The 20,607-nt window shown below is 44.9% G+C and overlaps 1 protein-coding gene across 1 annotated transcript in view; it reads left to right on the top strand.

The window, feature by feature from the left end:
* Positions 1-20,607, top strand: part of LOC126094494 (lipase 3-like) — a 199,917-nt gene that overhangs the window by 80,124 nt on the left and 99,186 nt on the right. The window contains exon 2 of the mRNA XM_049908903.1: positions 16,711-16,906. Coding sequence (XP_049764860.1) covers positions 16,711-16,906 — 196 coding nt within the window. The remainder of the gene's footprint in view (positions 1-16,710; positions 16,907-20,607) is intronic.

The following is a 20,607-nucleotide window of genomic DNA, read 5'->3' as shown; positions in this document are numbered from 1 at the left end:
GCAATGGTTCACTGACAAATTACGTTCTCATTTGCCGAGACGATAGTTAGCATAGCCTTCAGCTACGTCATTTGCTACGACCTAGCACGGCGCCATTATCATTTGCTATTTATCTTGTGATGCCTGTACCGTCAGACCGATGTACACCAATTATGGATTAATGTTAAGTATTCCAGCAGCAACGTACCTTATTGGCTATATTAATTACATTGTCCTGTTCCAGACCTCACGCCAGCCTGCGTGAGCTTAAACGCGTGCTTTTCAACTACCATTTATAGTGGCTTGGCTGTCTTGCCAAGTCACAACAGATGTAAAATGTAGACTGGCAATGACAAGGAAAGCATTTCTGAAGAAGAGAAATTTGTTAACATCGAGTATAGATTTAAATGTCAGGAAGTCGTTTCTGAAAGTATTTGTATGGAGTGTAGCCATGTATGGAAGTGAAATGTGGACGATAAATAGTTTGGACAAGAAGAGAATACAAGCTTTCGAAATGTGGTGCTACAGAAAAATGCTGAAGATTTGATGGTATATCACATAACTAATGAGGAGGTATTGAATAGAACTGGGGAGGAGTTTGTGGCACAACTTGATTAGAAGACGGAATCGGTTGGTAGGACATATTCTGAGGCATCAAGGGATCACCAATTTAGTATTGGAGGGCTGTGTGGAGGGTAAAAATCGTAGAGGGAGACCAAGAGATGAATACACTAAGCAGATTCAGAAGGGTATAGGTTGCAGTAAATACTGGGAGATGAGGAGGCTTGCACAGGATAGAGTAGCATGGAGAGCTGCATCAAACCAGTCTCAGGACTGAAGACCACAACAACATCCCAACGACATCGTCAGTTACGATTGCAATGGGTACGGGACCATCGGGATTCGACCGTCGATCAATGCAAACGTTTCCGCTCTTCGGGTGAATCACATTTTGGCGACAATAGGTCGATAGTCGTCTCCACAAACACCGAGGTGAACAGCGGCTCGAAACGTGCAGTGCAGCACGGTCGCTGGCTGTTGGGAGCAGTATTACACTACGGGAGACATTCTACTGCACTTGCGTGAGACCTGCAGTAGTACTCGAAGACACACTGACAGGTGCGAACCATCTGCGTCCCTTCATGTGTTATGTCTGCCCCGACGACGATGTTATCTTTCAGCAGTATAATTGTCCATATCCCGTACCCAGAACCGTCCTACAGTGGTTTGAGGAGCATTATAGTGAACTCACATTGTTTCGTCTGCCACAGACGGCCCCTGTCAGGCAGACGACACTCAAGACACTCCTGTGTACCATATAACATACACAAGCACTTGCAGCCGCAACCAAGAGGAAAACAATTCTTCAAAACAAACAGAGCTTGCTAGAGCCTAATGAGAACCTTTTTCTGCAGAGGTCGCCTCACAGATACAGGGAAACTTGGAGTACTCCGCCGGCTTTATAAGGCCAGCACAGCAGCAGTACAGCCAGTTCCTCGCCAAGCTAGGACCAGCTCCGAGGGACCTCACTGACGATCTTGATGAATGGTTGCCTACAAGTTATTTGTTTTTGTGTGTATATAGTGATTGTCCGAGAAGTGTAGTTTAGTTTCAATAATGACATTATACTTCGTGTTCTACAATACTGAGTATTCATCACACGTTAATGTCTCGCCAGTCAAATTCGTCTGCTCTAAATCCTATGGAAGTCATATGGGTCGCTGTTGGGTGCCATCACTACGTACAAAAATCAGCGGCTGTCAACAAATAAATTAATGTCGTGTGACTAGGGCCTCCCAGCGGGTAGACACTTCGCCGGGTGCAAGTCTTTCGATTTGACGCCACTTCAGCGACTTGCACGCTGATGAGGATGAAATGACGATGATTAGGACAACACAACACCCACGCTCTATGCGGAGAAAATCTCCGACCCAGCCAGGAATCGAACCTGCGCCCTTAGAATTGACATTCTGTTGCGCTGACCACTTCTTTTTAATCTCATTTTGTTCGCTTTCGTTCGTTGCATCTGCTCGGGGCGGACGTCGTAAGACACCCGTTTCAATTCGTCGTTGACCGATTAACTCAGTTTCCTTTGTTACAGAGGGCAGCTAACCCCCTGAATGAACAAGCTGAGCTACCATGCTGGCTTTCATATTGTTCGTTTTAATTCGTTGAATCTGCCCGGGGAGGACGTCGCAAGTGTTGTGTACATAGTTCCGCGTAGTCAGCACATACACAACTTTCCCAATAGAGCGCGCACCGCTAAGCACAACAGCACAGGCGCAGCGCTCGTCCATCTCCGCACTACAAGATGGCGCTCCCTAGAGACGGACCAAATTCTGCTTCCGCCGATCCGCGTATTAATATGTAACACAGCCAATGAGATTGCTGCTAACGTAGAACCCTTTCTCCTCGCGGATCACACTCGTGCAGTGATACATGAACCCGCGAGGTATTATAACGAGTGTGCAGACCTCCAATTAGTCTCTCTGCATTAGTCTGCATTAGTCTGCATTAGTCTGTACCAGTCTGTACCAGTCTATAGTCAAGTTTCAGTCTGCGCCTAATAAGATTACCATATTCTTGTACATAGCCATGAAGATAAATGAATAGACACTTTGTCAAGTATCAGAGATATGTGAGAATAAGATTAACGTACCAAGACCAAAGGAACTTCAGATTGTCAATTGTAAGCAGCATCCAGAATCAAGTTATGTAATTTTTATGCTTTTTATTATTTTAATAAATGTGTGTGAAAATTAATCAAGTTCTGTTTAAAGTTGGTCACCGTCAATCTGCTACTCTAAGCGTGCAAGTGGCATTTCTATCGTCTGACCTAACGGCAGAAGATAAACACGCCACGATAAGACCACGAGACATATTGCTGACATTCGTTTACTTCGTTAGAGCGACAAGTCAAATAATCTGATGGTGTGTGTACCGAAGGTCTTACAGTACGCACACCACAGCAAGACACCCGTTTCAGTTCGTCGTTGAACCAAAAAACTGAGTTTTTTTATTACAAAGGGCAGCTAACCCTCTGACCCAGCACGCTGAGATACCGTGCCGACCACTCAGATACCGGGGGCGGGCAGCGGCTCGCTATTTACGTGAATTAAATGACGTGTGCGCAGACGTCTAATGCCACATATCTCCACAAACCTAATAACAATCTGTCACCTCCTGATACGCAGAATCAGTGATGTATTTCGTTCGAAAGACGGACAAATAAGCTATTAAGCTGGAGCTCTTAATGTTTTGGCTCATCAGTGTGTCTAGGGTTCGTGTAGTGGCTGTAGCACATAACGTTTCTGTCAGCAACCCATGTACCGTTTCGTTGTGAGATATCTTTGAACGTCGGATCACTTTGGGACCTCCCGCTTCGTAGTACGCACCCAACAGAGACTATGACTTCTGACCAATACGCTCTACAGCAGACTGTGGCGAGGGCACTGTTCCGGGTAGGTCTCCCGAGTTCTCTTCTTTTCAAACTCGAGAGTGCGGCACCTAAGTGGAGTAGTATATTCCATCCTCCAAATGGCGAACGCATCAGTTTCTTACTCCCGTTATCGTGGTCGGACGGAGATGGTATGGCGCCTTGAACTCAGTTTGTGTACGTACCGTGAAGCGGGAGAAACGTGTAATAGGAACTGTGAAACAGCCTGTATATATACAGGGTGCGAACAATAACTGTGTACAATGTAGCCCAGTGGTGTACAGGAAGTCCAGACGAACAATTTGGTATAAGGCATTTATAGTCTGTAAAGCCGGTAAACAACCTCAAATAGGCCTGCAAAAGCCACCTCAGCAGCATCGCTCGGGATTTCTAATGTACTAAGACTAAAGAAAGAAAAGACGCACCACGAATGAACTATTCGAATCGCACGAAAATCGGTAAATGTGATGTACATCTACATCTACAAGCCACCCAACGGTGTGTGGCGGAGGGCACTTTAGTCGCCACTGTCATTACCTGCCTTTCCTGTTCCATTCGCGTATGGTTCGCGGGAAGAACGACTGCCGGAAAGCCTCCGTGCGCGCTCGAATCTCTTTGATTTTACATTCGTGATCTCCTCGGGAGGTAAAAGTTGGGGGAAGCAATACATTCGATACCTCATCCAGAAACGCACCCTCTCGAAACCTGGATAGCAAGCTACTCCGCGGTGCAAAGCGCCTCTCTTGCAGAGTTTGCTAAACATCTCCGTAATGCTATCACGCTTACCAAATAACCCTGTGACGAAACGCGCCGCTCTTCTTTGGATCTTCTCTATCTCCTCTGTCAACCCACCTGGTACGGATCCCACATTGATGAGCAATACTCAAGTATAGGTCGAACGAGTGTTTTGTAAGCCACCTCCTTTGTTGACCGACTACATTTTCTAAGGACTCTCCCAATGAATCTCAACCTGGCACCCGCCTTACCAACAATTAATTTTATATGATCATTCCACCTCAAATCGTTCCGTACACATATTCCCAGATATTTTACAGAAATAACTGCTACCAATATTTGTTCCGTTATCATATAATCATACAATAAAGGATCCTTCTTTCTATGTATTCGCAATACATTACATTTGTCTATGTTAAGGGTCAGTTGCCACTCCCTGCACCAAGTGCCTATCCGCTGCAGGTCTTCCTGCATTTCGCTGCAATTTTCTAATGCTGCAACTTCTCTGTATACTACAGCATCATCCGCGAAAAGCCGCATGGAACTTCTGACACTATCTACTAGGTCATTTATGTATATTGAGAAAATCAACGGTCCTATAACACTCCCCTGTGGCACGCCAGAGGTTACTTTAACGTCTGTAGACGTCTCTCAATTGAAAACAACATGCTGTGTTCTGTTTGCTAAAAACTCTTCAATCCAGACACACCGCTGGTCTGATATTCCGTAGGCTCTTACTTTGTTTATCAGGCGGCAGTGCGGAACTGTATCGAACGCCTTCCGGAAGTCAAGGAAAATGGCATCTACCTGGGAGCGTGTATCTAATATACAACAAATAAAGCGAGTTGGGTCTCACACGATCGCTGTTTCCGGAATCCATGTTGATTCCTACAGAGTAGATTCTGGGTTTCCAGAAATGACATCATACGCGAGCAAAAAACATGTTCTAAAATTCTACAACAGATCGATGTCAGAGACATAGGCCTATAGTTTTGCGCATCTGCTTGTTGAAAACTGGGACTATCTGTGCTCCTTTCCAATCATTTAGAACCTTCCATTTCTCTAGAGACTTGCGGTCCACGGCTGTTAGAAGGAGGGCAAGTTCTTTCGCGTACACTCAAAGAAAGTCACGGACCATGAAGGAATTACCCAAATGGGACAAAAATGTTAGATGTGATGTACAAGTACAGACGGACCAATGATCATGATTTTAGAACAACTGGATGATTTACTCGAAACAGGCAGCTTCACAAATTCAACGTTGGCCCAGCCTTGGCGTCTATGCAAGAATTTATTACGCTGGGCGTTGATTGACAGAGTCATTGGATGTCCTCCTGAGGAATATCGTGATAAATTCCGTCCAACTGTAGCCTTAGATCGTCAAAATCCCGATCTGATTGGAGTGCCCTGCCCATGATGCTCGAAACGTTCTTAATTGGGGAGAGAAACTCTCGCCGCGTGCGGGTGTGGATTATCTTCCTGAAATGTAAGTCCAGGATGGCTTGCCTTGAGGGGCAACAAAACGGGGCGTCGAATATCGTCGACGTAGCGCTGTGCTCGAAGGATGCCAATGATGACAATCAAAGGGCTCCTAATATGAAACGAAATGGCAGCCCAGAACATCACTCCTGGTCGTCGTGCCGTATAAAGCGCGACAGTCAGGCTGGTATCCCACCTCTATCCGCGGCGTCTCAGACACGTCTTCGGCCTGAAATCGCATTGACTGCAACAGAACTGTCTTCAGTAATCAGCCCTGCTTCAAACTGAGCCTCAAGGACCAGCGAAGGCGTGTCTGTCTGCAAATGTTCCAGGCAGCGTGGGATACTAACCTGAATACGTCCCTACCCGCCGGCCGAAGTGGCCGCGCGGTTCTGGTGCTGCAGTCTGGAACCGCGAGACCGCTACGGTCGCAGGTTCGAATCCTGCCTCGGGCATGGATGTGTGTGATGTCCTTAGGTTAGTTAGGTTTAACTAGTTCTAAGTTCTAGGGGACTAATGACCTCAGCAGTTGAGTCCCATAGTGCTCAGAGCCATTTTGTCCCTACCGCTAGAAAGGATGCCCTGGGGTGCCATTTCTTTTCATAGAAGGACTACGTTGGCTGTCATCTGCGGCACCCACACAGAGCATCTGTATGAGGGTCACTCCAAAAGAAATGCACACTATTTTTTTTTAAATCCATCTTTTATTCTACATGTTGAAACGTTTTACAGTGTGTGGATACATCCTTTAGGAACAATATTTTCATTTCTCCACGTAATTTCCATCCCTCTCAACTGCCTTATGCTATCTTGGAACCAGCGCCTGTATACCCACACGGTAAAATTCTGGAACAACCTGTTGGAGCCACTGTTTGGCAGCGTGCAAAAGGGAGTCATCATCTTCAAACCTTGTTCCACGAAGAGAGTGTTTCAGTTTCCCAAAGAGATGATAGTCACATAGAGCCAGGTCTGGACTGTAAGGCGGGTGTTTCAGTGTTGTCCATCCGAGTGTTGTGATCGCTTCCATGGCTTTTTTTTTACTGACATGTGGCCGTGCATTGTCGTGCAACTGCAAAACATCCTGCTTTTGCCGATGTGGTCGCACACAGTCGAGCTTGAAGTTTGTTCAGTGTCGTCAATTATGCATCAGAATTTATGTTGGTTCCACTTCGCATGATGTCCACAAGCAAGAGTCCTTCGGAATCGAAAAACACCGTAGCCATAACTTTTCCAGCAGAAGGTGTGGTTTTGAATTTTTTTTCTTGGGTGAATTTGCATGATGCCACTCCATTGATTACCTCTTCGTGTCTGGTGAAAAATCATGGAGCCATGTTTCATCACCTGTCACAATTCTTCCAAGAAATTCATCTCCACCATTCTCGTACTGTTCCAAAAGTTCTCTGCATACCGTTTTACCGTTGTTTCTTTGTCAGTCAACATCCTGAGAACCTTTTTTAAGGCCAACACTTTCACTATTCTGCAAACACTTCCTTCCCCTATCCCTACGAAGCGTGACAATTCGTTCATTGTGATGCGTCTGTCAGCAGTCACCAATTCGTTAACTCTCTGCACATTGTCTGGAGTGTGTGCAGTGCGAGGTCTGCCGCTGCGAGAATAATCCTCAATATTGCCGTGCCCGCTTTCATCACGTAACCTGCTTGTCCACCGACTAACTGTACTGCGATCGACAGCAGTATCTCCATACACCTCTTGTGGATGTTTCTCACCGTATTATTTTCACAGCACAGGAATTCTATGACAGCACGTTGCTCCTGACGAACATCAAGTGCAGCAGCCATCTCGAAGACATGCTGTGATGGCGCCACTCGCGGGAACAGGTTGAACTAAGTTTGAAAACAAGCAACAAGCGGGAAGGATGTATCTACACACTGTAAAACTTCCACACATGCAGAATGAAAACTGTATTTTTACAAAAATAGTGTACATTTCTTTTGGAGTGATGCTCGTACATGGACGGTATTCGATACCCCATTTTATTGTGCTTCACGGGAAGCAATCCTGGGCTCACATTTCAGCAAAATAAAGCCTGACCACACACAGCTAGAGTTTCTACAGCTTGTCTTCGTGCTTGCCGAACTTGGTCAGAGAGGTCGGCGTAGTTGTCCCCAACTGAGAAGAGCGTTACGGGCTGTGCTCTTTGACCATCTCGTCATTTTGTCGATTCAAAGCACCGGTTGCACAGAATTAGGCGCCGTATCCCTCAGGAGGACATCCAACAAGTTCATATATCAATTAAAAGCCAATACTTGCTTGTATAAGGGCCGGATATGGACCAACGCGTTAGTGACTAGCTCGATTTCTGAAATCCTTTCCCTCGAATAAATCATCCAAATTTTCTGAAACTGTAATAATTTGTACATCACATCAGCAGATTTCCGTCCCGTTAGGATAATTCCTTCGTGGTGAGTCGTTTCTTTGTCTTAGAATGTATCTCTTGGGCCACTAACGCCACCGGGTTTGTTGGGCATATGTGAAGCCTTTGTTTCTCCCGGCGTGTACTATATTCGAATAACTTACGAAGTACTCTGTGGAAACTGATGTTTTGAGTTAGCTTGCACAGCGCTTACTTGCTGCAGTTTTGCCTTGAAAATGGCAGTGTGTGTGCTCCTGTATAAATACCGGCGGTTGTCGACGACGTCACTCGGCTACATTTCCGGAAGTTATTTCAACATGTCGATCGGATGTTTGAAATTTTTGTTTCACTAACATCATTACTTTTCACTTTTTCGCTGGGACAATGAAAGAAAAAAACCTTTTGTAAACTTTATAAAAAAAAGCTAATTACGTTTACAATCTGATGTGATTTCAACGCTTCCAACCACGATACGGTCGTAATAAGAATACCAGAAAAAAAAACAATTTAATTGAAATGACAATTAAATGGACACGCTAGCTGCAAACAGGCGTTGATGTACTTCATTGGGGACATGAAAATGTGTGCCCCGACCGGGACTCGAACCCGGGATCTCCTGCTTACATGGTAGACGCTCTATCCATCTTTTTTCTTTTTTTTTTTAATATCATTTTTGTTCGCTTTCGTTCGTTGTATCTGCTCGGGGCGGACGTCGTAAGACATCCGCTTAAGTTCGTTGTTGATCGATTAACTCAGTTTTTTTATTACAGAGGGCTGCTAACCCTCTGACCGAACACGCTGAGCTACCGTGCCGGCAGCCATCTGAGCCATCGCGGGCACAGAGGATAGTGCGTCTGGAGGGACGTATCCCTTGCACGCTCCCCATGGGATCCACATTCCCAACATGTCCACACCACTACATTCGTAGTGCGCCTAATAGATGTTTGCCCATCATACTCATTACTCGTGGCAGATTAATCTACCAAGTCCCGTACGAGTTCGGGCATAGCGTGTGCGTTCGCACAAGAAGGTCAATGGCCGGGAAGCCATGTTTTAACTATTTATGCCCGGACGGGGCACACATTTTCAACAGGTCCCCAATGAAGTACATCAACGCCTGTTTGCAGCTAGGATGTCCATTTAATTGTCATTTCAATTCTAGCAAAGCTGCATGGTCATCCACGGTAACTGTTCTTTCGGGAACAGATACTACCGTAACTATCAGTTAATGACATCCAATCTTACAAATTTACTGTCTCTGATGGACACACGTCCAGATCATCCGCTCTCAAAACTCCGCCATCTCTCTCCCCTCATCCACCACTGCTGGCGGCTTACCTCCAACTGCACAACGCTACGCGCTGTTAACAGCGAACTGCCCAACACTACAATAGCATATTCCAACAATGCAAACCAACCACAGACTGCACACAGCACAGTCAGTGATTTTCATATAGAGTGCTACATGGCGTCACCAACATAAAAATCTAAAGAGTCTACTTACAAGATGCAAAAACAGTCGTGAACATAGAAGGGAACGCAGAAAGGCGGAAGGAGTGTATAGAGGGTCTGAACAGAGGTGATGTACTTGAGGGTAATATTATGGAAATAGAAGAGGACGTAGATGAAGATGAAATGGGAGATGTGATACTGCGTGATGAGTTTGACAGAGCACTGAAAGACCTCAGTCGAAACAAGGCCCTGGGAGTACACATTCCATTAGAACTACTGATAGCCTTGGGAGAGCCAGCCGTGACAAAACTCTTTCCATCTGGTGAGTAAGATGCATGAGACAGGAGCAATACCCTCAGTCTTGAAGAAGAATATAGTAACTCCAATCCCAAAGAAAGCAAGTGTTGACAGGTGTGAAAATTACCGAACTATCAGTTTAGTAAGCCACGGCTGCAAAATACTGACACGAATTCTTTACAGACAAATGGAGAAACTGACGGAAGCTGACCTCGTGGAAGATGAATTTGGTTTCCGTTAGAGATGGGCAAAACTGTTCTTTTCAGAGATTGGATCAGAACTGTTCACTCCCTGAAATGAATTAGCTCTTTTTCATGACTCACCACTCATTTACAATAGAAAATAAATGGAAGGCACATTGCCCTTTAAACTTGGTTTATTCCAGTACTATACCTGTATTTTGATCTTATTTGATCCTATTTTGAAGTAACACAGATAATGAGTAAGAATTTTGTATTGTTTATTGAAATTTCCACGAAATGACAAAGTTTTTGATTATTGATTTATTTTGCACTATCGTGGTTTTTTGGGTGATCGGAAAATGTTTTAACTTGAGATTTACATTAACAATATATTTGGCTATAATGTATTAAAATTTCATTAACCTCATACAAATACATCGCAAGCCATATATTTTTAAAGTGAACGTTTCCTTTCAAAGACGCCTAAAATCGCAAAATCCGTACCAGAATAAGAAAAAAATATATAAATTTGACTGTAAAACGAAAGTGCTGCATATAGCCTTACGCAGAATAAAACAAGGAAAATATTGGTGTATCACATTTTGCGATACGTTTATCGGTTCGCTCGTAATTAAAGCGTAAATTCGAGTGTCCATAATAAAAATCCTATAGTAAGAGGAGTCATCAGGAACCTAATCTAATCAGTTTAAACAAATAAAAATAAAATAAAAACAATTGATGTATACATAACATAATAATGTAATATACATAGTGGTATTACTACGAACAACAATATCCAGTGGGGACGAACTCCGATGCAGAGGCGCTGAGTCGAGCAGGTCGAGCCGCGAGCTGTATTACTGCGTGAGCTGAGACCGCAGAGACCAGAGTGACACCTGAGTCGCTTTGCTCGACGCTCTGGCTAGAGTCGAGATGGTGGGGCGAGCGTTGAGCGGGCGAGTTCCGAGGGTGGGGGGGGAGTGGTGAACTCACCCGCTCCGAGACAAATCGTCCGTTCCCTTGCGAGCAGGTTTTTGCAAGTAGTTCCTATGTTATCCGCTAGGTGGCTCTCTGTCCTGTTGCTCGCATCAACTGCCCAGAGGGCAGGACATGCGACTGAAACGATCGCCGACAGAGTGCGATGCGAAGTTAAGCTGCGCCAGACACTGCACAGTGCACACGGCAGACGACGCACAGAGGCGGCACGGCATATGTGAAACACAAAATCCAATGGGGCACTGCACAATGCAGGCAGCCAAGGTAGAAGCAGGGCAGAGGCCGGCGCTGGCTGTGTTGTGTGGCGTGCACTGTGCTCTGACCAGCAGAGGCGCTGCTGATATGCTCCGTCTCTCTCTCTCTCTCTCTCTCTCTCTCTCTTTCTCTCTCTCTCTGCCGTGGGAAACGTTTGGAGCTACCGTTCTTTTTTTCTGAATCAGTGATTGTTCACTCCTTTGAAAGATTGAACTCTATGAATTAGTTCAAGAGCGGATCCCCCATCTCTAGTTTCCGTAGAAATGTAGAAATACGAGAGGCAATAGTGACCCTATGACTTATCTCAGAAGACAGATTAAGGAAAAGCAAACCTACTTTTCTAGCATTTGTAGGCATAGAGAAAGCTTTTGACAATATTGACTGGGATACTCTATTTCAAATTCTGAAAGTGGCAGGGGTAAAATACAGGGAGCGAAAGGTTAATTTTAATTTGCACAGAAGCCAGATGGCAGTTATAAGAGTCGAGTGGCATGAAATGGAAGCAGTGGGTGAGAAGTTAGTGAGATAGGGTTGTAGCCTCCAATGTTATTCAATCTGTATATTGAGCAAGCAATAAAGGAAACTAAAGAAAAATTTATAGTAATTATAATCCATGGAGAAGAAATAAAAAAATGAGGTTTGCTGATGACATTGTAATTCTGTCAGAGACAGCAAAGGACCTGGAAGAGCCGTTGAAGGGAATGGACAGTGTCTTGACGGGAGGATATAACATGAACATCAAAAAAAATCAAAACAAGGGTAATGGAATGTGATCGAATTAAAGCAGGGGATGCTGAAGGCCTAGCGGTTCTAGGCGCTTCAGTCTGGAACCACGCGACCGCTACGGTCGCAGGTTCGAATCCTTCCTCAGGTATGGATGTGTGTGATGTCCTTAGGTTAGTTAGGTTTAAGTAGTTCTAAGTTCCAGGGGACTGATGACCTCAGATGTTAAGTCCCATAGTGTTCAGAGCCATTTGAACCATTTGAAACACTTAAAGTAGTACATGAGTTTTGATATCTGGGAAGCAAAATAAGGGATGATGGTCGAACTAGAGAGGATATAAAATGTAGGTTGGCTCTGTGAAGGAATGCGTTTCTGAAGAAGAGAAATTTACAGCATCGAGGATAGATTTAAGGATCAGGGAGTCTTTCCTGAAAGTATTTGTACGGGGTGTAGCCATGTATGGAAGTGAAACATGAGCGATAAACAGTTTAGACAAGAAGAGAATAGAAGCTTTCGAAATGTAGTGCTACAGAAGAAAGCTGAGGATTAGATGGGTAGATCACGTAACTAATGCGGAGGTGCTGGACAGAAGTGGGGAGAACAGGCATTTGTGGCAGAAGTTCGCTAGAAGAGGGATCGGTTGGTAGGACACGCACCGAGGCATCAAGGGGTCACCAGTTAAGTATTGGAGTGAAGCGTGGAGGGTAAAAATCGTAGATGGAGACCAAGAGCTGAATACACTAAGCAGATTCAGAAGTATACAGAGAAGTTGCAGCATTAAAAAATTGCAGCGAAATGCAGGAAGACCTGCATCGGATAGGCACTTGGTGCAGGAAGTGGCAACTGACCCTTAACATAGACAAATGGAATGTATTTGGAATACATAGAAAGAAGGATCATTTATTGTATGATTATATGATAGCGGAACAAACACTTGCAGCAGTTACTTCTGTAAACTATCTGGGAGTATGCGTACGGAACGATTTGATGTGCAATGATGATATAAAATTAATTGTCGGTAAGGCGGGTGCCAGGTTGAGATTCATTGGGAGAGTCCTTAGAAAATGTGGTCCGTCAACAAAGGAGGTGGCTTACAAAACACTCGTTCGACCTGTCTACATCTACATCTACATTTATACTCCGCAAGCCACCCAACGGTGTGTGGCGGAGGGCACTTTACGTGCCACTGTCATTATCTCCCTTTCCTGTTCCAGTCGCGTATGGTTCGCGGGAAGAACGACTGTCTGAAAGCCTCTGTGCGCGCTCTAATCTCTCTAATTTTACATTCGTGATCTCCTCGGGAGGTATAAGTAGGGGGAAGCAATATATTCGATACCTCATCCAGAAACGCACCCTCTCGAAACCTGGCGAGCAAGCTACACCGCGATGCAGAGCGCCTCTCTTGCAGAGTCTGCCACTTGAGTTTGTTAAACATCTCCGTAACGCTATCACGGTTACCAAATAACCCTGTGACGAAACGCGCCGCTCTTCTTTGGATCTTCTCTATCTCCTCCGTCAACCCGATCTGGTACGGATCCCACACTGATGAGCAATACTCAAGTATAGGTCGAACGAGTGTTTTGTAAGCCACCTCCTTTGTTGATGGACTACATTTTCTAAGGACTCTCCCAATGAATCTCAACCTGGTACCCGCCTTACCAACAATTAATTTTATATGATCATTCCACTTCAAATCGTTCCGCACGCATACTCCCAGATATTTTACAGAAGTAACTGCTACCAGTGTTTGTTCCGCTATCATATAATCATACAATAAAGGATCCTTCTTTCTATGTATTCGCAATAAATTACATTTGTCTATGTTAAGGGTCAGTTGCCACTCCCTGCACCAAGTGCAGGGACCTGTACTCCAGTATTGCTCTCAGTGTGGGATCCGTACCAGGTCGGGTTGACAGAGGAGATAGAGAAGATCCAAAGAAGAGCGGCGCATTTCGTCACAGGGATATTTGGTGAGCGTGATAGCATTACGGAGATGTTTAGCAAACTCTGCAAGAGAGGCGCTTTGCATCGCGGAGTAGCTTGCTGTCCAGGTTTCGAGAGGGTGCGTTTCCGAATGAGGTGTCGAATATATTGCTTCCCCCTACTTATACCTCCAGAGGAGGTGGAACAGGAAAGGGAGGTAATGACAGTGGCACGTAAAGTGCCATCCGCCACACACCGTTGGGTGGCTTGCGGAGTATAAATGTAGATGTAGATGAAGACTGTAGGTTGCAGTAGTTACTCTGAGATGAAGGAGCTTGGAGAGGATAGAATAGGAGGGCTAGCTGCATCAAACTAAACTCTGAAGACCACAACATTAAAATTCACAGTATTTTGATGTAAAACTTAAATAGACATCAGTTCTACAATTTATAAGTGCAAGAAGAGAGCGCGTTTAGTACCCGTGTACCATGTTAGCGAGGGAAAGCAATTAAGTTGAAACGTTAAGACTGAGGAAGCCGGTGAAGTAGAGAGACGATAGGATAGTGAGAATCTACATCTACATCCATACACCGCAAGCCACCTGACGGCGGAGGGTACTCTGAGTACCTCTATCGGTTCTCCCTTCTATTCCAGTCTCGTATTGTTTGTGGAAAGAAAGATTGTCGGTATGCCTCTGTGTGGGCTCTAATCTCTCTGATTTTATCCTCATGGTCTCTTCGCGCGATATACGTAGAAGGGAACAATATACTGCTTGACTCCTCGCTGAAGGTATGTTCTCGAAACAAAAGCCCGTACCGAGCTACTGAGCCTCTCTCCTGCAGAGTCTTCGACTGGAGTTTATCTATCACCTCCTTAACGCTTTCGCGATTACTAAATGATCGTGTAATGAAGCGCGCTGCTCTCCGTTGGATCTTCTCTATCTCTTCTATCAACCTTATCTGGTACGGATTCCACACTGGTGAGCAACATTCAAGCATTGGGCGAACAAGTGTACTGTAACCTACTTCCTTTGTTTTCGGATTGCATTTCCTTAGGATTCTTCCAATGAATTTCAGTCTGGCATCTGCTTTACCGATGATCAGCTTTATATGATCATTCCATTTTAAATCATTCCTAATGCGCACTCCCAGGTAATTTATGGAATTAGCTGTTTCCAGTTGCTGACCCGCTATATGGTAGCTAAATGATAAGGGATCTTTCTTTCTATGTATTCGCAGCACATTACACTTGTCTACATTGAGATTCAATTGCCATTCCCTGCACCATGCGTCAATTCGTTGCTGGTTCTAAGGGCATGTCATTACAATTTTCCATTGTTACAACCTCTCCATATACCACAGCGTCATCCGCAGAAAGCCTCAGTGAACTTCCGATGTAATTCACAAGATCATTTATGTATATTGTGAATAGCAAGGGTCCTACGACACTCCCCTGCGACACACCTGAAATCACTTTTACTTCGGAAGACTTCTCTCCATTGAGAATGACATGCTGCGTTCTGTTATCTTCAATCCAATCACACAATTGGTCTGATATATATCACTTTGTTCATTAAACGACTGTGGGGAACTGTATCGAACGCCTTGCGGAAGTCAAGAAACACGGCATCTACCTGGGAAACCGTGTCTTTGGCCCTCTGAGTCTCGTGGACGAACAGCGCTAGCTGGGTTCCACACGATCGTCTTTTTCGAAACTCATGCTGATTCCTACAATTTCTAGTCTCCAGAAAAGTCATTATAGTCGAACATAATGCGTGTTCCAAAATTCTACAACTGATCGACGTTTGAGATACAGGTCTATAGTTCTGCACATCTGTTCGACGTCCCTTCTTGAAAACGGGGATGACCTGTGCCCTTTTCCAATCCTTTGGAACGCTACGCTCTTCTAGAGACCTACGATACGCCGCTGCAGGAAGTTCCTTCGTGTACTCTGTGTAAAATCGAACTGGTGTCCCAACAGGTCCAGCGGCCTTTCCTCTTTTGAGCGATTTTAATTGTTCATCTATCCTTCTGTCGTCTGTTTCGATATCTACCATTTTGTCATCTGTGCGACAATCTAGAGAGGGAACTATAGTGCTCTCTTCCTCAGTGAAACAGCTTTGGTAAAAGTCATTTAGTATTTCGGCGTTTTAGTCTGTCATCCTCTGTTTCAGTGCCATTTTGGTCACAGAGTGTCTGGACATTTTGTTTTGATCCATTTACCGCTTTGACATAAGACCAAACTTTCTTAGGATTTTCTGCCAAGTCAGTACATAGAACTTTACTTTCGAATTCATTGAACGCCTCTCGCATAGCCCTCCTCACACTGCATTTCGCTTCGCGTAATTTTTGTTTGTCTGCAAGGCTTTGGCTATGTTTATGTTTGCTGTGAAGTTCCGTTTGCTTCCGCAGCAGTTTTCTAACTCGGTTGTTGTACCACGGTGGCTCTTTTCCATCTCTTACGATCTTGCTTGGCACATACTCATCTAATGCATACTGTACGACGGTTTTGAATTTTGTCCACTGATCCTCAACACTATCCAGCGCGACGCGGCCAAATTGAAGTTGTTTTCCGACAGGTGTTCCATAACGTATGAAATATTTCGTCTCGACTTCCCCTACACCTTCGTGGTACATTATAAACAGTGGCGGTTTACACGCTGTGTGTCGATTGCTGAGAAAACATTGTTGAACAATTCGCGATACGCTGTCGGTGGAGACCCGACTTGCCCTTTACAGAGTGCCTGTAAATACCCACCATTGGAGGATGAATCAGGATGGTTCGAAAGCTAGCCATTCTGTAGCTCCTGGTCGCAGCTACTGCAGAAACCGCCCGCCTTTCGCTGCGCCTGCTGACGCCGCGCTTGTGTGTGTTGCAGCCGGGCATCATCCGCCGCCACGGCTACCCGGCCGAGGCGCACACCGTGCTGACGGGCGACGGCTACCTGCTGACCATGCACCGCATCCCGCGGCCGCAGCCGCAGGGCGCCTGCCGCATCCTGCCCGTGGTGCTGCAGCACGGCCTGCTCGGCAGCTCCACGGACTGGGTCTTTCTCGGTCCCCGCAACGGTCTAGGTGCGTACGCTGCGCGCTGTCTGCTAGCCAGCCACTGGACCTTATCGTGAGATGTGGCCACCGAACTCCGCCGGGGATACCATCAGTGGTGTATCTGAACGTCTGTGTACCTCCTGACACAGTCACGTCGATTAAATATTTGGGCGTAACATTGCAGAGCGATATAGAGTGGGACAAGCATGTAATGGCAGTTGTGGGGAAGGCGGATAGTCGTCTTCGGTTCGTTGGTAGAATTTTGGGAAGATGTGGTTCATCTGTGAAGGAGACCGCTTATAAAACACTAATACGACCTATTCTTGAGTACTGCTCGAGCGTTTGGGATCCCTATCAGGTCGGATTGAGGGAGGACATAGAACACGCGAGTGTTACGGAAATGGTTCAGGATACTCGGGTGGGAGTCTCTAGAGGAAAGGAGGCGTTCTTTTCGTGAATCGCTACTGAGGAATTTTAGAGAACCAGCACTTGAGGCTGACTGCAGTAAAATTTTACTGCCGCCAACTTACATTTCGCGGAAAGACCACACAGATAAAATAAGAGAGATTAGGGCTCGTACAGAGGCATATAGGTAGTCATTTTTCTCTCGTTCTGCTTGGGAGTGGAACAGGGAGAGAAGATGCTAGTTGTGGTACGAGGTACCCTCCGCCACGCACCGTATGGTGGATTGCGGAGTATGTATGTAGATGTAGATGTAGAAAGCCGAAACCGGAGAAGGTAGTGATGAAACTTTCTGGCAGATTAAAACTGTGTGCCAAACTGGGACTCGAAATTGGGTCCCTTGGCTTTCCTCTGTGAAGTTTCAAGGTAGGACATTACGGCAGGTTGAAAACTAGAAGAATTAGAGAGAGGCGATATTTGTACGTGCGTATGATAAACCTCTTCCCTGAAAAATATTTATCTTATTCGTACCTCCTCTGTGTTAACACACGTCACGTGTCACTGATCTCATTTGTACTAAGATTGCAGTACACGCGGGGTACCTGTTTGCTTCCATCGCCCTGAGTGGAATTCATAAGTTCTAAGAGGTGTTGACAGATGTGAAAATTACCGAACTATCTGTTTAATAAGTCACACCTGCAAAATTCTAACGCGAATTCTTTACAGACGAATGGAAAAACTGGTAGAAGCCGACCTCGGGGAAGATCAGTTTGGATTCCCTAGAAATGTTGGAACACGTGAGGCAATACTGGCCTTACGACTTATCTTAGAAAATAGATTAAGGAAAGGCAAACCTACACTTCTAGCATTTGTAGACATAGAGAAAGCTTTTGACAGTGTTGACTGCAATATTCTCTTTCAAATTCTGAAGGTGGCAGGGGTAAAATGCAGGGCGCGAAAGGCTATTTACAATTTGTACAGAAACCAGATGGTAATTATAAGAGTCGAGGGGCACAAAAGGGAAGCAGTGGTTGGGGAGGGAGTGAAGCAGGGTTGTAGCCTCTCCCCGATGTTATTCAATCTGTATATCGAGCAAACAGTAAAGGAAACAAAAGAAAAATTCGGAGTAGGTATTAAAATCCATGGAGAAGAAATAAAAACTTTGAGGTTCGCCGATGACATTGTAATTCTGTCAGACACAGCAAAGGACTTGGCAGAGCAGTTGAACGGAATGGACAGTGTCTTGAAAGGAGGATATAAGATGAACATCAACAGAAGCAAAACGAGGATAATGGAATGTACTCAAATTAAGTCGGGTGATGCTGAGGGAATTAGATTAGGAAATGACACACTTAAAGTAGTAAAGGAGTTTTGCTATTTGGGGAGCAAAATAACTGATGATGGTCGAAGTAGAGAGGATATAAAATGTAGACTGGCAATGGCAAGGAAAGCGTTTCTGAAGAAGAGAAATTTGTTAACATCTAGTATACATTTAAGTATCAGGAAGTCATTTCTGAAAGTATTTGTATGGAGTGTAGCCATATATGGAAGTGAAACATGGACGATAACTAGTTTGGACAAGAAGAGAATAGAAGCTTTCGAAATGTGGTGCTTCAGAAGAATGCTGAAAATTAGATGGGTAGATCACATAACTAATGAGGAGGTATTGAATTGAATTGGGGAGAACAGGATTTTGTGGCACAACTTGACAAGAAGAAGGGACCGGTTGGTAGGACATGTTCTGAGCATCAGGGGATCACAAATTTAGCATTGTAGGGCAGCGTGGAGGGTAAAAATCGTAGAGGGACACCAAGAGATGAATACACTAAGCAGATTCAGAAGGATGTGAGTTGCAGTAAGTACTGGGAGATGAAGAAACTTGCACAGGATGGAGTAGCACGGAGAGCTGTATCAAACCAGTCTCTGGACTGAAACCACAACAACAACAACAACTACAACAAGAGACGTTTACCAACCTGCAGTCTTCTATAGTTGTTGTCCGCTGCATAGAAAACAGCAAGTAGGTCGTGAATCCGTAATCTGGAGGCTGTTAGAAACTGTTAGCGAAGAAGTATTATTTTGGAAATAATTAAATTTCCAATCAGTTTGTTAAACGGGATGCCACTCGCTTTTTATTGGGAGAACACTAGAAACTGCACAAGTGCCTTCCTTTTTAGACTCAGAAATGATTTTTATTCTTCAGGAAATTACTGACTTGCATATTTCCGTAATTACTATGACACAGTTCTCAACTATATGTGCAAATAAACATCCATTCTTAATGACCTCTGTCTTCCGACACTGCCGCACCAGCTCTGACTTACGCACTAGACATTGCTAACAAAGTCTTAACTGATACCACAACGGACAAGATGTCTGTCTTCCGAGATTGCCGAACAGGCTCTGATCTTACAGCCGAACCACTTCGCCCGCCAACCAAGTTAGGCGCGGTCCGAAGATCACTAAAGTACTCCGTCTGCCTTTTAGTTTTGCAGTTGTTTATTATTTGCTGGTTGTTATACTTGCCAAATAATCATAGCACGCTATTGAGAGATGCTTAAATTTGAAATTCAAGTAAATACGCTGTTTAATTTTTCAAATATTAATAATAGTATATTACCATTCTGACGCGCAGCTTCCGAACACAGCAGCTAATCCGGGAGAAGAACCACGATTTAGGCGGTCTTTCTCACGATACCCGTACCGAACAAACCATGGATCATCTGTACCTCACGCCACACTACGTCATTTTGCCACTGCTACCTTCTCAACTGCTCTAAAAAGAACTTCTTATAGCCGAATATGATGGCTGAAAAGCCAGAAGTATTACAAGATGACGGACTGCCGGAAGTGATGCTGTGAGTGTGGTGTCACCGCAAGGCACCACACTTGCTAGGTTGTAGGCTTCAAATCGGCCGCGGTCCGTCAGTACACGTCGGACCCGCGAGCCGCCACTGTCGACGCTAGCAGACCGAGCGCCGCCACTCGGCTGGTCTTACGAGACAAGCTAGAGCACTGGCCAGTTCTGCAGCCGATTTTAATAGGAATGGTTCACTCGTTATAGCTTCAGACATCTCTTTTGCAGAGACGCTAGTTAGCACAGCCTTCAGCTAAGTCAGTAGCTACGACCTAGCCAGGCGCCACATACAGTTTATGCATTGACAATTGGTCTATATGTGTGAAGCAATCAGAATTGTAAAGAAGTATTCGCAATTCAGTCTATAACTGCATTTGTAAATATTATTGTACAAAGGGAAGATCGACGTTCACCGCTGATGCTGAATTAAAGCTAAGTATTTAATTGCATTCCTGTCTACTAACTTTCT

This window comes from Schistocerca cancellata, chromosome 8, assembly GCF_023864275.1.
Source record: "Schistocerca cancellata isolate TAMUIC-IGC-003103 chromosome 8, iqSchCanc2.1, whole genome shotgun sequence".
Lineage (NCBI taxonomy): Eukaryota > Metazoa > Arthropoda > Insecta > Orthoptera > Acrididae > Schistocerca > Schistocerca cancellata.
This window is presented reverse-complemented; position numbering and strand designations above follow the sequence as displayed.